The sequence below is a fragment of the Cygnus olor genome, chromosome 8 (genome assembly GCF_009769625.2).
Source record: "Cygnus olor isolate bCygOlo1 chromosome 8, bCygOlo1.pri.v2, whole genome shotgun sequence".
In the NCBI taxonomy this organism is placed as follows: domain Eukaryota; kingdom Metazoa; phylum Chordata; class Aves; order Anseriformes; family Anatidae; genus Cygnus; species Cygnus olor.
This window is the reverse complement of record NC_049176.1, coordinates 20,822,576-20,841,175: the sequence shown is the minus strand read 5'-3', so window position 1 is coordinate 20,841,175 and position 18,600 is coordinate 20,822,576. Positions and strand designations below refer to the sequence as shown.

Sequence of the window (18,600 nt, the reverse complement as noted above, 5' to 3'; positions counted from 1 at the left end):
AGAAAATTTATGTGGATACATTTGGGGGAAGTCATACAGTAGAAAAATAATGTAGTTTATATGTACCAATTTCAGATCTGCTCAGAGGGACTATCACACCCATTAAATCCTCTGCTGCATGAGTTGTAATATGGTATAACAGGCCAAATAACATCACTTGTAACATAAGGAAAAATTATGCATCAAAATAATTTTTGTGGAGTATTGCCGCATCAACTTAGAATACCAGAGTCTGGCTGTACTTTATATATAGCCAAGGAGTTAGGAGCTGTTTAAATCTCACTTTGGGGTAATATACCTGAAAGTTTCCTTTTTTTTTTTTTTCTGATTCTGAAAAATCAGAATGGATAGGTTATGTTTTCTTACGGAGGAAATGCCACCGTTCTATGAATTATAATAGCCGTTTATTGAATTTAAGCTTTCTTGGAACATTGCAGCTGTAAAGCTTCTTGTAATACAAATAAACATTAGTCATACATTAGGTGCTTCAGAGGAGTTCATCTTATATTTCCAACTGGGAAAAGGAAAGTTATTACAATAGTTACATCTTTATGAGACTGTTTATGACTTGTAGGCTGATCTTCAAATCAAATTTTTAATAAGTGACCCACTGCAGGACTTGAGTATTTTCATATAAAATGTTTGAAAATGGGCATTTAAGCCAAAGACTTCCTAGACATTTATTGTTAATGAACTCCTATTTTTTTACATATTAAATATGCAGCTGTAAAAAATGGACAGGGTCCCCACTTCAGTACAAATGTAGGTTTATTGTGCAGTAACTCATGGTAAAATTCTCTAACTTTACAAAAACATATACACCACAGCCTGAAGCCGGGCTCAATCCTCTGTGGACAGAGGGCTCGAGAGCACAGACTTGTCAGAGGCAGAGCCAGTGGCACAGGAAATTCTTGTATCCTATTAGCTGATGGCGACTGCATCTTTGGTTGGCGTTTGCTGTCTTTTGTCATATCCCATGTGCTTTGCTTGCAGAGCACAGTTCAGTTACAGTGGATCAAACTAAGTATCCAAATACTTGACCGGCTCACATTAACACTAAAGCACGCAGTAACTTGTTCAGTTTCTTACTGTTAAAGGTCCTTTCCTCTTCATCCCCAAAACAGTGCTTGTGATTTTCTGCCAGAGTTGTTCACTCAGAGCCGAGCAAAGTGAGAAGGTTATAATCTGTGGGAATTAAGCAAGAAAAATGCAAAGGATTATCTGTATGGCCAGTATTTACAAAAGCATTAAAATTCACAAAGCTGTGGTAAAGCTGTAAATGGCTACCACCAGCCCTAGGGGTCAGAGCCTGCACCCAAGGCATGCACACTGCCTCCTCCTGCCCCAGCTGACTCTCTCACTGTGGGACTGCTCGCAGTCCCAAGTTTTGAGGAAGAGCTGGCCGGTTCTGCCATGAGGAGCTGGGGTCCCGTTCCTTTCCTGACTCTTGCTGTGCTGCTGCTTTCTAATTCTGTATTACCGATCTGGAGCAGGCGGCCTACAGCTAAGCATGGGATGAAGGCATTTCTTTTTCTGCACAGGCACCAGGCCCAGTCTTGGCTCCTGAAACATTCTCAAGGAGTCTGAGACATTAATGATGTTATAACAAGTTTATAGTGGGCTCAGTCGTGGGCACCCTGAACTCCCAGCATGAATAATGGCACTTGGATCTATCAAAACTCAGCCTCGTTCATGAACAGTGCCTGTTGCATTTAAGAAATTGCAGGCTTTGCTGTATAGGAACCACTGCTTTAGAGGCTACATACAGCATACTTGAAGGACTAAGAAGGTTAAAATGGGAGATGAAAATAAATGAATAGGAAGCACAGGAAAAGAGGGAAAGATGAAAAGAAACAGGGGTAGGAAAGACTTTGTAAGGGAAGAACACTTATGTAGCTGTGGGGGCAGGAGCAGAACATTGTACAGCCCAGGATGATGCTGTTCCCTGGGAGGTTTCTGCTGAGCTCTCAACATAAGTGCCTGCAAAAAAAAAACAAAAGGAGAGAGAAATCTGATTGCAAGGGTGCAATAATCAAACCATTCCTTTCTGTCTTGAAAATGATGAGAAAAAAGGTAATTGGATGTATTGTGCTTTACAATAAAAAGCTGATTTTGAAAAGAAGGAAAACCTTCAGAAAACATTGCCAATTAAATAGTACAGTGAACGACAAAGGCTGCAGAGCAATATACTTGGTATTATAAAGTAACTGTACTTGAAAATAACTTTATAATTGAATAAGGGTACATTAAGAAAATATGATTCAGAACCAATATTATAGTAATTAGATAAAGGAAGCATAAATGAAATAACTGCAGGAAGAGTATTTCCATAGAGATTATAAATGAGATTTTGGTGGAGCAGAAAGGCCTTTAATTGTAATTTAGTGTGCACTACAGAATTATCAGCACAGTGTGTTAGTTCATCATATAAAAGAATATCTGATAATTTCCCCTAATAAGCACATGACAGTTCTTCATATTCTTTCATTACAGCTGATTAGGTATAAAAACAGTATTCTTTTGTTGGAATCTTGTTCAGATCGTTTATGAAAAGGCAAGACATTGTAACCCTGTTTCTATATTGCTGTCCTACAGACATGGTATTTAAAGAGGCCAAAGTAGTACTTGAGTATGCTTTTAAATCTTTATTCTATTGTTTGGCTTTTAAGCTTACTTAAATTCAGTTATTCTCCGCTTTACTGAAAACACTAAATTGCAAAATAAGTGTGTGTAAGCAAAAAGAAAACTAACCCAGCAGACAGTCTAGCTAGCTTTCTGATGTGTGCAGAGCCTAGGTCGTGGTCTAAGTGCAACGCTCCCTCAGTTCTGGATGCAAGGTCTTAGGCACCTAGAACAACGCCTTGTTCAAGCTCCAAAATACTAGCCTGAGTATGTTCCTAAACTACCTGGTGATTCATAGACTCAGAAACTCTCAAGTGGCAGGAAAGCAATTTTTTAGGCTTTTCCTTACCTATCCCTTCCCTAATAATTTTGAGCCAGAAATTATTTACTGTTTTGTATTGTTGCCATGCCTGAAGGCCTCTGCTGAGCTTACGACCCAGCTACTACATTGTGATAAATTGTCCTCCTCTTCCCTCTCCTCCCCCCGCCAAAGAAAAAAAAGCTTAAGTGCAAATGCAAATAAGAATAAAGCCCCATAATTGGAACTAATGAGATGCTTAAATCAGTTATTCTCCAAATGCTAGCTTAGCCTGAAAGCCTGCACATCAGGAGCAGTAAAGACATACATTCTGGGAGCTTACACATTACCAGGTAACCAGCAAAGGACAGGGCAAAGTACACAGGCTCCCCAGCATCCTCTAGGCATTTCTGTTTAAAGAATACCCTTATGTTTAGAAGTACCCTTTTAACAGCAGACGTGGATACCACCACTTCTTTTGTTAATTTGCAATAGTCTTAATTCACTGAGGAAACAGGAGACCTCAGTACAAGGCACTCCTCAAACCTTAAAGGCTCACAACATTTTACCTGACGCAAGCCTGCACACTTAGCACTTGCAATGCCTCAGCTTGAGTAAGAGATGGAAGGAGACTCACCAGTCACTGTGACAGTCTGAAGTCAGGAATCTAAGCCCATCTTTTTGGAACGCTGCTGAGTTTGAACTTCTTCCTGCACGACTTTTCTAGATGAGTAAGTAGCCATCAGGGAGATCTACTCTTTCCTTCTTCAGTAGTATTTCAAAGGAGACCTCTGAATGCATTGCATCAGGGACAAATACCCACCTCCAGAAGAGAGCTGAGGATTGTCACCCCATTTCTAACAGAGGTGCCTGACTTGGTCCTTCAGGGCTGTCCCTAAATATGCAATTGCGTCTTTAAGATGTGCTCCTCACCGGCATGTCCTTGGTCTTCCTGTTCCAAGACAGCCAGCTCTCCCCAGGCATAGGGACAGCACGGGAACTTAACACAGGATCGGGGCTTTCAGTGCATGTGCCAGACAACCCGTAACCATTATAGCAGCCAGCTCTTACACAATGAACAGCAGTGATGAGCAAGTGCTAGAAAGAAGCAGCATTACTGATGCCATTTTGCAGGTAAGAACCCATGATACAGTGCAATTTAAGCACAGGTTGTAAATCTCTTAGATCTGTGAGAGATTACGTGAAGATATGGGCTAATTTTGCATAAATAATGCTAGGATCAGTTGTGCTTCTTTTAAAAGATGTCTCCCAACCTGCAGACAAGGCCAGGAAAGGAACTGCCTTGGAGGGCTCCCTTGCAGCACTTGGCAGTCAAATTCAAAGGGCCCACCAGGAGGGAATGGGACTTGGGACAGGCGGGGGGGTAGGGCCTAGGTGAAGGTTTCCCAGGGAATAGCTGCAGCCAACAAAGTTTCCTGCCAGCAGTCATGGTGAGGGGCTGGGAGCTTCTAGAAACCAAACCGTGGACCAAGGTGTGAGGAAAGGTGATGAGACCAAGCACTTGAGGCCATCACTTACTGCGGCAGACAGGCGCTGTATGCCGTGGCACGTAGCATTTTAAGCAGTCCTCTTTATCCCCTGTGATGTCTTCCTGACTATTTAGTGTACAAATTCCATTAAGTGATTACAGATGGGTGGTGTTTTCCCAGTACATTACTAGCAGAAGAATATAAATACAGGACATGAAGTTTCAGTAACTTAAGGTAAACTTACCAAAAGGTCAGCTAAATATTAACATTGCTGTGCCCAAAATTAATTACAGCAATGGCAGTTTCTGCATAATTAGTCCACTGACAGAAGACACTAGTAAAATTGTTAAAAGATGAATGAGCAAGCGAGTCTTGGTTGCCCAATTTTCATAACCTTTCACAAGAATGAAAGAAATGCCCAGAAATTGTTTCAGATATCTCAAGAATTACTTGGCAGCCTAGAAACTTAATTATGTTTTTGCTTTCAGGAAGATATCCAACACTTGGCTTAGCACGGGCTGGTTCACAATGACTATCGCATTAGAGCTCTGTGACAGGATAAATGTTTATGGCATGGTGCCACCGGATTTCTGCAGGTAGGATTTATTTTGGAACCATTACTAGTCAACAAGGTTGAACGCTACAGATAAATATCTGAGTCTTTAATTTTTTCTCTGAAACATGTTTTCCGTCCTCTTAAAGCAATTAATTAACATGTCCCAAGATCTGATTCTGAAAGCAACAAACAGCATTTAATTATGTTATATAAAATATTAAAAAAAAATTGTTTGTAGTGTGGGAGAATTAATCCATCTTGTTGGTTTCTTTTAGTCTCTGAATATTTATCAGCTAAAAGTAATGCAATAATTGGCATGAAATTAATCTGAAAAAAGGAATACTGGAAAATATTACTTCTAACTTGTTTTTAAAGGTTCCCGCCACAGTTAATAGAGAAATGGAGTTATTACAGTGACTAGTTTCTAAACTAACTTTCTATACAACGAAAGTTAAGCTCATTGTTCCTATGTCACATACATCCCAGTCTGCCAATTAACTGGTTTCCTAAATAATCCCCACCAAAAACAACCGACCAACCAAAATCAAAACAAACAACAACAACAGAACCACCTCAGAATTTGGGCCTGCAGACTAGATAATCAGTCCTGTAATCACCCATTTTGGTCATGCAGGGTGTGGGCTACAAGTGGTGGAAAGAGCACACACATTCTGTCAGTGGAAGCTGTGACCCCCTTCACGCTGTTGTACACAGTAACAGCTTGTGCAGATTTTCCAGCTACATCACGCCCAGCCCTATTCAGGCCCCAGACCTGAGGTGCCAGTTAGGGTTTCCTACTAGGGGTCACAGAGGTAGGGAAACAGACCTCCCCTTCCCTCGTTATTCACGTGATGCAAAGTACTAACCTGGTATAAGCTCATACAGATGTGTTTTACACCAACAGTCTTTACACTGATTTAAGTATCATCTGTCCATCTATAACTAGGCCTAGTACTCTGGCCTTCTGAAAAATGTGGTTGTGTGCCCACCCCCCTAGGCCTGAGGCCAGCTGCACTGCCAACTGATCAATCCAGCAATGCATGGAGCTGGTAGTCACAGTCTGGAACGTGGCATCAGTGCAACGTTTCATCCCCTGTTCACAAAGCCCTCTCACTGAGAGGTACTTGCCTGAATTTTGTTGCAAATGTAATGATCTCACTGAAGTTTGGTTCATTGACTAATTCAAGATGCCTTTCAGGGGAAAGGGGAGAGAACTGTTGCAGTGACAGGTTAGCTCATCTATCACTAAGAAGAGGAGTGCTTTGACTTTCTTTTGAGCACTAAAAAGGATCATTCAAAAATCTGCATTTATCCTGGGCACAAAATAGTCGAAATCCCTGAAGAAATTATAGTATAAAATGTCAACACTAAATTCCACTTTGTGAGAATTTCTACAAATTATAACAAAATACAGATGATAAATGCTGTGATGTACTGCCAGATTTCATCGTGAATTCTCCAAGGAAAATAACAAACTAGTTCCGATATTCCAGGCAACATAAATACCTTCCACAGCACAGCGTTTCAGTTCCCCTGTCAGTTCATTTTGCCAAGACACACTTCTTCAGTTTCTGTTCTGAAATGGTTATGTCCCTGGCATCACTGTAAGTGGCTGGTCTGTCTTACTGCAGAAGTGGCTGCATTCCAGTGGCACATGGAAGTAATTCTTAAATAAGCGATCTAAAAATGGAGAAGTTAGGAGTGAGCATTGCTTTACATTGAATTGCTAACTTTTCAGGCCAGCTTCCTTACTTGTCAAAATCAGATTAGTTTAGGTGCATATGCTTGTCTTTAAAAACAAACAAAATCATCTCTTTGAGAGAGACTAAAATTGTAACTGAGACCATACAAAAGGTTTTCACGGAATTGACACACTGAAATCAAATGGATGTAATATTAAATTATAACACATAAGTGCTGCAATCAATTCTATTGTCAATAAATGTAATAATGCTTATAGCCTGGATAACAAATCATAATCTAAAGGCTCACTTGGTCATTAAAAATGCTAGAAGGTCATTTCTTAATCAAAATAATATAAAATGTGCTTACTTAAGTGGTTTATTCCCCAGACAACGAAGGGGAAATTTGTAGTTCCCATGCCTAGAAGATGCTATCCATGAAGATCTGTGAAATGAACCTGTTGCTATAAATGAAGTTAAACTTAGTTTGCTCTTCAGCCGCTCATTAAACAGTGCTTCCTTTCAAAGAAATAAGACGACAAACCAAAATAGCATAAAGAAAGAAAGAGTCTGTAAACAGCTGTACTTTAAGCCAGATTTCCCTGCTTTGCACTCAGACAAAACACACATCTACCGCATCGAAAAACATTATAAAAGAGGCAACAAAAATCACCCTACTTCTCTCATGTATGTATGAAATGGTATAGGTCAAAGTATATCTTATTTGCTGTGCAGCTGAAGAACCATTAAGATTTAAAATATATTTATCAGTATTCTAGTTTCTACTCAAATTTAATATCACTAGATTTACAACTCCAGCAGATATCCATTATTTTTTAAGTTTTAATCTCTGGAGTAAGTAATGAGTGTGGGTGATCACTATTGTGGAATTAAATTAGTATCACATCTGTAACGTGAAGGACACCTCAAAGGTATCATGAATATCATACTGTTGAATCTGCTACAAATTATTAGCTTAAGATCATTAACCAAATTGCTTTCCACCCATGCAGGAAAAATAGTCTAGTGAAGCAGTCTGCACTAGAGACTAAAAAGATTTGTCACTATTAATTGCAACAACGTGTTTTAGATTCATTTCTATTTACTTTCACTGGACATTGATTTTATAGTTGAACTGGAATTGGTGACCTGATTATTATAAATTCCTAGTACCATGCAGCAAAGCTCTATGTAATATTGAATCCCTTTACTTGGCTACAGATTTACACTGCTCTAAGGGTTAATGGCTTTGATACTGCTCTTGTGTTGTTACATACGTCTGTCTTGCACATTCTAGAATAAGATGAAAGCCTATGTTTGCATGCGCATTACAAATGTTTTGGAGAGTGTGCACCTCTCGCTCTTCTGCCACCAAACCAGTCATCTTGCTGTATTTCTTCCAGTGCCCAGGAACCCACTCCTGGCTTTTACTGGAGTAAAAACTAGTGCCCCAGGTAGGAAAGGTTTCCCTCCTTGAGCAGCCTTCAGCAATCTGCTGTATGCACATGGAAGGACTCACCCCTGACTGGGACATCGAGGTTTCCTCTTGCTACTCTCCCTCCATCAGCAGCCAGATTGTGGAGCCCAGATAGCACCACAATTCCTGAAGGAGCTGCAGTGCTGCTGCTTTTCTTTGTGGCTGCTCAGCAGCATATGTGGGAAGGACACAGACAAATCTTAATGCATTTTGTAATAATGCCAACCCCTGTCTGTTGGATTAGCTGCAGCAGGTTGGGTCCTTGCAGGTATCTCCGGGTTTTCACACACAAGGAAAATTCAAGGTGTTGAAGAACCCTCTTTAACCTCCCCTCTCTTACCTCCCTGCCTTCATGGGCCTTCTGGAACTCACAGAAACTTAAAGCTTAATTCTGAGGCTTATTTTAACTGATAGGAGTATTTTTTCTTCCAATTATGGAACCAGATCATTTTCCTATGAAGAATCCTCATTTGACTGCCAGGCCATTTCCCATCTGCGATAATTTGCCTGAAAATTGGCATTTGAAATCCTTTAATTTATTCCTTTGGGTACAGCTTTTAAATCTAGTGTTTTCTTACCTCCCTCTCTCCATTTTCAACGGTTTTAAATCAAGTGCAAAGAAGCAGTTGTTGCTAGTTAGATTTGCTGGGGCTTATGGAGGGCTTGATGCTCATAGGATTGTATAAACTGTATGGGAGGTAGCCATGCCTTTTAGTCGTTATACACACATTTCACCTCATTACCTTGATAACTTAATAACCAAATGCATAAATGGTTTGGAAAACTGGGCTAGAATACATGTCAAGGAAATGGGATCCTAGGAATAAAAGGCAAAAAGTTATCCAGAAACCTTCATAGTATTGTCATAGCATGCTGCCCATCACTCAACGTGTTAATTACATCTTACTCACCCTTGAAGACAGGAATTTCTTGACACCGCAAGTTAAGTTCATATAGCTTTAGTAGGTTGATCACTCTGTATGTAAAGGGAGAGGCTGACCAGAACATGGAATGGGATGGCCATGTTTTTCTGTCTTGTTTCTTCTGAGGCAAACGCTGTTTGCTGTATTTTCAGCTTTCACTGTGGGTGGATACCATCTGTGGGAAAATGTGCACTGAAGTGGCAAACAGTAGATGACTGACACTGGGTACAAGCACTTACACTGTTGCTGTGCTGGCAGGCTATTAGGCAGGAAGTAGAGTATATTTTACAAAGGATCTTCCCTAGATTCCTCCCAGCTGTGATATTAATATGCATGTGAAGTCTGACAAAATACTGATTAATGTCCAGTATCAGTCAGTGATAAAACAGCATCTGTTTTAATGTTAATAAATGAGGTGGCAAGCAATTTCCGTATAGAAATTACTCATGCATTTCACTCGCTGGTGACACAAGCTAATTGCAGAGTTAGAAGATAACACAGTACAGTTAATTTTGGCTATGGTGTAGTTACCCAAGCCAGCATTCAAATCCAAACCTTACTAGCATGAAATCTGGGGGAATCCAGAACTCCCACAAAGGGGAAAAAACTTCAGACAAAAAGTGCTAAGTACGTAACTGCCTTTCAGTGTTCATAAAGCCAAACACATTTGGACTTTTAGCCTCAAAAACCTCAGTCTGCTGCAGAGTAATCCTGGAGCTGGTTAAAGCCATCAGCATTTTGGGCTCTGTATTAGAATTTGCCTCTGGTTCAGCCCATGAGCCTGCACGCAACTCCTGACAGCACCCATTGGGCAGTGCACAAAATACAGCGACCCACTACAGCCCGAAGCTAAGGGGTACTTGGGTGGATACTTCAGTATCCACTTGGGATATTCTGGTTTTAACTTTGGAATTTTAATGTAACGTGGAATCCCTGTCTTCAAAAGGGAAATCCTTTGCTAAAGAAATCCATTGGTAGAATATTGATAAGAAAGCACTTACTGTAAGGTACAGGCTTCAAAATGTTGCTTCAAAGAGGCACTAGGAAAAGTGTAACTCTAGGTAAATACTACATCATCAGAGCCAGAGAGAAGAGAGAGGACCACTATCAGGCCTTTTCTCTTTCCTTCTTCCTTCTGACAGACCCACCCCCTGTACCTGCGGAAGAAAAACCATGAGCAGCATTCCTCCAGATCCTCTGAGGCAAATCTGATTCCAAAGTTCTCACAAGTCATTGTTAACTTCAGTGTACAGCAAAGGAATAGGGATGAGACGCAAAGAGAGTTATTTCCTGCTTTTTTGCTCTTCTAGTTCATGTTCTGCAAACCCAACTCAGGCCTGAAAAAAAAAAAAAAACACAACAAGGGGTGAACAGTAACTAAACCTGTGAAGAGACATCAGGGCCAGCAGCCTTAACAGGGTCTCTGTGCAGTACTGGGGCCTTAGCAGTTAACTTATTTCCACTGTGACTGCATTTATTCGAAGTCAGTTGGAAATAAGATTTCAACTTTACTAATCCTAATTTTAAAGCCGTAAATTTCCACCAAGCAATATAGGTTTACCCTTGAGAACACAAGAGTAAAATCCAGCTACAGTGTGGAAAGGAACAGTCTAAATGAGAGGCAGATGCCGTTTTTTTCGGTAGTTCTTAAGAAAGCATAAATCACATCCAAATGTATCTTGTTAGATTTACAGTAAGCAAACAAATGATTAATTTAAGAAATTATAAGAACTATAAGAAAATGTAACTGAAGACTGAGATCTAATAGTGAAAGCTAAAAAGAATGTATTAAATATATATAAAAGTGTATATTTTTACATTAAAGATATACATTCTGTAAGTGAGGTATTAAAAGATTTTTCACTCTCCTATGTATTCCAGTGAGAATATATACAGCAAATTTAGAATCCATCTTACTCCAAAAATGTAATTTTATTGTTATTCTGTTGTTGTAAGATTGATCACCCTGTTGTGTTACTAGGAAGCTAGATTGATTGAATTAAAACATTAATCTACAGTACAAATGGAAAACAGCAGTAATATCATACATTACCACTGCATATACAATATGGATAATGGTAAAATAAGAAGAATTAGAGAACTGCGTAGGTGACAGAATTACACAGTAAAAATAATGACCAAGACAGAATGCTGACAGATTGTGGATGCATTCAATTGAAATTGAGCTTAAATATTAGCTCTTCAAAATGAAAATAATCAACTCAATATTAGAGCTGACAGCCCTGAATCTCCATGACAGCTCTGAATTTTTGCTCTGTACAGTGATTCTTACTCAGCTCAGGTTTTAATATAGAGCAGTTCCAAGGCTTTACTAAATGGCAGTGTTTTGATCAACTTTTTGTTATTTTTTTTCTGCCACTACAAAATAGTTTCTTGGTAGTAACTGCGGAGATAGGTACAACTGGGTCATTCTGTCAGGGACAGTTATCTCTCTTTGAGTTAATGACAGAGACAGTTGGATGAGGTCCTGTCAGCCTGTGCTCAAAACAAAACATAATGGGTATAGTTTAATATAGAGAATAAGACAAAAAAGAATGAACCATTGTGGCTTACTACATTATAAACATAATACATGTGTCTTTTACAGAATGCAACACCAAAACATGGATGTTAAAACTGTTGAAATAATTTTTATCCTACCTATCTAATGGGTCTTCAGCATATCCTACGTGTCACCACACGAGTACAGCATCTCCTACTGGTTAACACTGATGGGCTCACAAGGGCAGAAGGGTACTGTGGGTGAATTACTTTAGTTTTTAGCTTAGATATGTGAAAGGTGCCATTATAAAATCCAAAATAACTCACCTGTGCATTTGATGTTTGATTGTAAGGTCAGCAGCAGTGGGCTGTATCAGTGACCTGGCATGCAGATGTGCTCATTGAAGTTGTGCGCTCACATCCTGGTGCACCATGCTGTGAGTGTTCAACTGAACTGCAGTGACACAGATAATCACCTCCTCTCTACCTTTCCCTTCCCTTTCTTCCGCCATTTCAGTAAATACCTCTCCAAAGCTTTTTACAAATCACTATCGAGATATAAATCTCTTAAGCAGTTTGCTTCAAATTTTAGAGTAGTAACACAGCCCTGCAGCACTCTCCCTTGTTTCTGAGCTACTGCTGTCTTTTGTTTAACTGCGAGGAAGAGATTAAAAGAAGGAGCAAAGGAAAAGCCTTTGCCACATTCTGATGTATTAAATATTCAAGAAAAATGCAGATACCTAGAAATACGGTTTAGCTGGGAGTAAAAGTGGATTTGAGCCCATCGGCTTATTAAAGATAATATCTTTTCAATCAGTAAAGAAGAACATCTGGGGCTTCCATCTATTTTCTTTCTCCCACAGGGATCCTAATCATCTTTCAGTACCTTATCATTATTACGAACCTCTGGGACCCGACGAGTGCACAATGTACATTTCACATGAGCGGGGACGAAAGGGCAGTCATCATCGTTTCATCACAGAGAAACGAGTGTTTGAGAACTGGGCACGGACATTCAATATTCACTTTTTCCAACCAGACTGGAAACCAGAACCACTTACTGTAAATCACCCCGAGATTAAACCAGTGGTCTGAGGGATGAGCGCACAAGACCGCAATCACAATCACCTCCTGTATCAGCCGTCAGGGTGTTGGACCTTCTGGGACAGCAAGGCAACCTAGAGGAGAAGGGTAACAGGATTTGCAGCTGATAACTGCAAACTGCAACAACAGTCAGGAAGTTATGAAGGAGTATATCGAGTGCTTTCCATTGAACTGTGTATTAATCCAGTATATAGCCTTTTTTGGCCATCTAACTTCCTGTGTGTGTATGTGACTTGTGAAAAGCAATTTGAGTATCATTAATGGGATGGTTAATTCATTATGATTTTTTAAAGTACAACACCACTGAATTTTCATAGTGAAAACTTACAGTATTTATTTAATGGAGGTTTTTACGCAACCTAGGCCAATATTTTTCTAATTCACAGTTCTGTGGTTGTTGATCTTTCATAATCTTTCAAATCCAGAATTAATATTGCTGATGGTTTGAAAGGCCTAGCTTTTTATTTATAGGATTTGTTTGAAAAATATGATTCTATATAGCATGTAATTAATATTTGATCTGGAAATGTTGCATTTCTTTTAAAAATTTTGGGCTCCATTCCAGCATAAAGCCTTTAACAGCAAGAATGGTCTCATGTGCAGATCTAGCTAACTTTACATTCTGGCATCTCATGTTAATATGAAAATGGTAGTGAAAATTCTTTTCGATATTAATGTGAATTTTCTGCTGTGATATCAAACTGCTGGTTTTTAATCAGAGGTGGGGAAAGAAGGGCAAAGTTCATCAAAAAATGGCTGTTTATAGCAGCGTGTTCTCAATGAAGAAGACCAACTAAGGCTGGAGGGGTTGCGTTTTGTTTTGCCTGTTGTCGTCCTGTAAGAGGCTGAAGGAGCAACCTTCCTGAGGTAACAAGCTACAAAACCAGGCAACAACAGTTTGCAACAACGGCTTGCAACAACATGACCAAACTTCTGAAATCATGAAGCTGCACCACCAGGTACTACAGTATCAGCCATACTAGCCAAAAAGTTGGTAACGTTGCACCTGTATGGTCTATGCCTTCCACTGTTCCAAGACCATCACTGATCTCAGAGATCGTGGATCACACTGAGGTGAGATGTGGAAGGATTTCCACGAGTATGAAATTGTGCCCCTGCTAACAGCCAAGTTACACTTGGCATTTTCTTTGTGAAGCACTAAAGCCTGGCAAACGCGAGGGGGTGGGCAATGCTAGCTCTGTATATGGAACCTCACACTGTGTCTTACTGGGTTATACTTGGCTCATGAATAAAGAACATTTCAGTTACACTATTATTTTTCCTTTTGCCTCACAAATATTAAATCTCTTAATTACTCTTATTGATTACTTTGAAGAAGTTATTGCATGAAACAATATAATTCAGGTGACAAAAGGTGCCTCTCATTAGAAAAATAAAGCTAAAACAAAGATGTTACCTTGAAGCATCTAAGCCCAACAAGCTCAACCTCAGAGGCAGTACATGGAACTGGGACCAAACTCAGTGTCAATTAAACCCAATTATGACCCGTTATGACTTCCTCTTTCCAAAATTCATAGCAATAGCTGCAGCTGCCCAGCAGATGTCTTGGTTCTCTAGTGACAATGTGCAGTAAAATGCCTTGTTTACCCCTTTAATACTGTGTGGACCTGAAGAGCAGGTCTCAGAAAGCCATTCTCCTTGTTGCTGTGCTCCCCGTGATCAGAGTAAGAAACTATAACCTATTTTGCCTTTAAACTCCTCTTGTGGTATAAAGTTCATCAAAAGAAACATCATTCAGCACACAAAGTGAATGCAAAGCTCTCCTACTGACAATTACTTGTAACCATCTCTTGCCAGCTGATGTTTAACTCTTCTTATTTCATTGATTGTGTTTTATTCCTTCCACTTAATTTCACAAAAATTCTACAGAATTGTCTTTTGAACTTATGGTAATTTGCACATCCCTTTCAGCATGTGTACTGGGGCATGTAGCCAACATGCATTGCTCAAATTGAGGAACTCTGTCAAATTGATTTACAGATTATTTCTAACATGACTGCAAGAGATGGTACAGATCGCAGGAGGTACTCTGATGCCACCATCCTTTTCTTATTTTATTATATAATAATAAAAGGATCTTGTCATTATAAAGTAGAGCTGTTAGTTTTTACATCAGTTGAGAAGGGCTGCAGGATATGTATGCTAGATGTTTTAAGCTAGTCACATTATTTTTAAATATAGATCATTTTAAAATAGATTACTCAGTGTGATCTACTTACAGTATTCAGCAGGACCATGTACACTTTCAAGAATATGTTGTGCTCCACATGCATGTTTCCTGTCTGAAAGACTGGTCAGTACAACATAGATCAGATGAAATATTAAGACTCTGAAGAAACATGGGATAAACTGACATTAGATCTCCTAACTTCCAACAGAGTGAAACTAAGGATCGTAAATATTCCTGCTTCGGTTTTGTTGATAATTATGTGTTGTTGATACCGTTAAACATTTCCAGTCTTCTAAAAAACAAAACAAACTCAAAACTCACTTTATTCTTATCAAACTCCTATGCTGATTCAGCATGGTCCCCAACATAATTTAAAAAAGTACGAAGATGTCTTTTCTAAGAGTAAGTCACACCTGCATATAGAAGACTTACCGAAGAAGGAATTTGATGAAGCCAAGACAGCAAGTTTTAAATAGGATTGATTGCTGATTTATAAAGAACATAAATCCAGTCCAGAAAGTGCAAGTTATGAGTGCAAAAAAAAAATATTTCTAAAACGCTGCAATTTTAATTTAAAAAATCACTGATATACTTTTCTATAAATGCAAAATTCTCAACTATATCATATTGTGCTACATTTCAGCCTGCAGTAAGGTTTTATGGCCTAGTTATAAAACAAACAGATTTACAACATAAAATCTTGTCAGGCCAAAGTAGTACAACCAGGATTCTCTAGTTTATGCTGTCATCTTACACTCCTCACTATAATTTGATCAATTCACGAGCTTCATTGTGCATCATTTTATATATTAAAAATTCTTGCAAAACAGTGTTTACAGAGATCAGCAGTTTTAAGATCTGTTACTTCAGCTCTGTACTTGTAGCACACCTTATATCCTTTTATGTTAGGCTTCAACAGAGCAGCTATTTTTCATCTTGAAGAACCATAGCTCTTAAGCCATGCCATGTGCAAATGAGAACGAGAGCTGAGAATGATAAAGAAAATCTCTGCAACTAAGAATGGAAAAATATCACCATTGGTTTCTGTTATTTTGGCACAACACAGTTGCAAAATACCCAGCTAACAGCATCACTATACAAAATAAGACACAATGCCCCTGAGAAAACCTTCCATACAGAGTTTTAAAGCACCTCTGAACAACAAGTTAATACTGTCTATTCCTGGAGAGGAAAACTGAGAAAAGGAGTTACTTAATAAGAAGTAACTACTCACTAAGTTAAATAACGTAAGAACATATGAACTACAGCTTTCGCACCCTGTTTTTAGAAGAGATTCAGGTCTGCTGACAAACTACCTCTGGCTCTAGCCAGTTGTGTCAGGAACCATGACTTCAAAGAACACACAATGTTTCACGTATTATACACACACACACAAACAGAAGTATAAATTGATAAAGTTCTGCAGGATATGTTTACCTGGGTCTTGTTCTACAGTACTTCTCAAGCAAACTTCTTAGGAAATCAAGTGATTTTTAATCTAGGTAGTACTCAGGAGGCAAGGACACAACAACGGAAAAATAGATGGAAGAACATTCCAAATACAAGACTTCTATGGAGCAGATTACTACCCAGCCAGTAAGTTTGAGGAGATGAGGTGAGGGGAATCTAGCAAATGGGCAATGGAGCATGGTTTGTGCTGTCTAACTATATTCCCCTGAAACAGGAAGATCAAAGTCACGCTGAAGCTGACAGAGTGGAAAGTTGTGGCTCAACAGCAAACACTGTGCTGCAGAAGTTTCTTTTCAATTTTCTATAGATCTATTGCATGCACCACAAAAGCTCTTTGAAAAATTCTGAAAATCACCTCTGAATAATGAAAATTATTTATTTGATGCAAGGAGATGCAATTTCTATCTATATTAAAAACATACCTGAGGGATATAAAAACTAATAGGTATGGAAACGGTTAAAGTATTTGTAAGATGGAAAAATGTAGTGCAAAAAAGAACAAAGTACAGAAACCTTACAGGTTCTATGAGGTTTCCACTTCTGGTACATTACTTAATACTGATCAATTCTGAGCTTCCAGCTACCTACTGCCAGCATACCTTACATATCACAAGATTTTATAAGCAGAAAGGAAAAATAATTTTTTTGGAAGAACACAGTCTCCTGAAAAAAAGAAAAATGAAAAAAAAAAGAACAGGGAAATCGGAAAGGACAAAAGCCTAAGACGGTGAGAGATTTCTCTGGACAGAAGCTGAAAAATATAAAAGCCTCAAAGGATGTTTGATAAAATGGCTCTAAAATAACTCTGCTTATGCTGAATATCTGCTATAACTGCTACATTTTAAAGCATTTTCTACAATGAAAACGACAACAAAACTTGCAACATCAAATGTCATTTAACCACAGTAAGGATGGACTTTCAGTATCGTAGTGGAAATAAAGATGGTGACTTTTATCACGGCTGAATGTTGAACAGGCTCCATGGCAAACACAGTATCACAAAGAACTGCGGTGTGCAGCTAGAGGCCACAAACCAGCATCTCCTTCCCTTCTGTGGCACCCCTCCCAGAGCCGCGTACAAGAGAACACAGCTCTAATAGGACACACTCTTGCAGTGCCAGCAGAAAAGTGAAAATGTTTCTTATGTTGTCTTTGAACACCAGAGCAAGCCTGAGAAACTACTCAACAGATGATCAACATGCAATATCGTTACTCATTGCAGAGTAATTTGGTTGGAAGTTGTCTTCAGAAATCATGAACACAAAGACAAGAAACTACAGACAAGTAACCCTAGCACATTCCAGATGAATAGATGGAAAGCTGTAACAGAACAGAATTAGCAGTCATAAAGACTTACCTTATCTTGGCTAAAAATCAGTGCAGTTTTTGTAAGAAAAGGCATAGCTCGCCAATCTATTCACACCTCTTCGGTGTTTTCTGAAGCAAGTGGACAAGATCCAGGTGATGAGTCCACTTGGAGCTCCACAGCTCGTTTTGCAAAGTCGCTCTTCAAAGACTTCCAAAAAAGCTATGGTAGCACAGCATAACAGAGAAGATTGTTACCTAAGGAACCCATCAGAACACAGGAAACAGAGGTTAAGAGAACACATCATCAGCTTTTCCATCACCATACGGCTACAAGCAGAATTCCAGAGGAAGATGTCACAATACATGACATATATGGGACATACATGACATAGATGGGTCTCCCTCCCACCCTGGGCAGCCACCCCAAGACCCCATATAATTGCTCTGCATGACATCACATGGTATGGGACATCCCTTGGGCCAGTTTGGGTCAGCTCTCCTGGTTCTGTCCCCTCCCAGCTCCTGGTGAACCCCCAGCCTCCTCACTGGCAGGGCAGTGTGAGAAGCTTAAAAGTCCTTGGCTTAGTGTAAGCACAGCTCTGCAACAATTAAAACATCAGTATGTTATCAACATTATTCTCATCCTAAATCCAAAACACAGCACCATACCAGTTACTAGGAGGAAAATTAACTCTATCCTGGCCAAAACCAGGACACAAGGGCTAGACTCTATATAAATAAATAGATAAATAATAATTAAAAAAAATCCTGTATACAATGAACATTAATTTGTACACTGAAGCACAGTTACAGTCTTGCCACGCTCACAATATGCCCACTCAGACCAAAGGCATGTGCCAAGCAGCCACAAGATCTAACAGTAACTGCATTTTCATTTTACTGAAAGCAACGTCAAAGCACTTAGCTCAGATGGAAAGCAAAACTGGACCCTTTTTAACAGCCAAGGAAAGCCATCT

At 39.3% G+C, this 18,600-nt stretch overlaps 1 protein-coding gene and 1 long non-coding RNA gene across 3 annotated transcripts in view; one reads left to right on the top strand and one right to left on the bottom strand.

The window, feature by feature from the left end:
- Window positions 1-13,922, top strand: part of ST6GALNAC5 (ST6 N-acetylgalactosaminide alpha-2,6-sialyltransferase 5) — a 71,219-nt gene extending 57,297 nt beyond the window's left edge. Inside the window, exons 4-5 of one of the 2 annotated variants that reach the window (XM_040566104.1) lie at window positions 4,899-5,006; window positions 12,414-13,922. In XM_040566104.1, coding sequence (XP_040422038.1) covers window positions 4,899-5,006; window positions 12,414-12,645 — 340 coding nt within the window. In that variant the 3' untranslated portion in view covers window positions 12,646-13,922. The remainder of the gene's footprint in view (window positions 1-4,898; window positions 5,007-12,413) is intronic. The other variant, XM_040566105.1, reaches the window with a different exon arrangement.
- Window positions 12-18,185, bottom strand: LOC121074253. Its single transcript, XR_005822229.1, has 8 exons — window positions 17,673-18,185; window positions 14,895-15,004; window positions 12,612-12,728; window positions 11,878-11,999; window positions 10,206-10,385; window positions 6,473-9,223; window positions 3,558-4,597; window positions 12-1,980 (listed from the first exon to the last, which is right to left on the bottom strand). It is a non-coding gene; the product is annotated as an uncharacterized LOC121074253 (long non-coding RNA).
- Window positions 18,186-18,600: the final 415 nt, after the last annotated feature.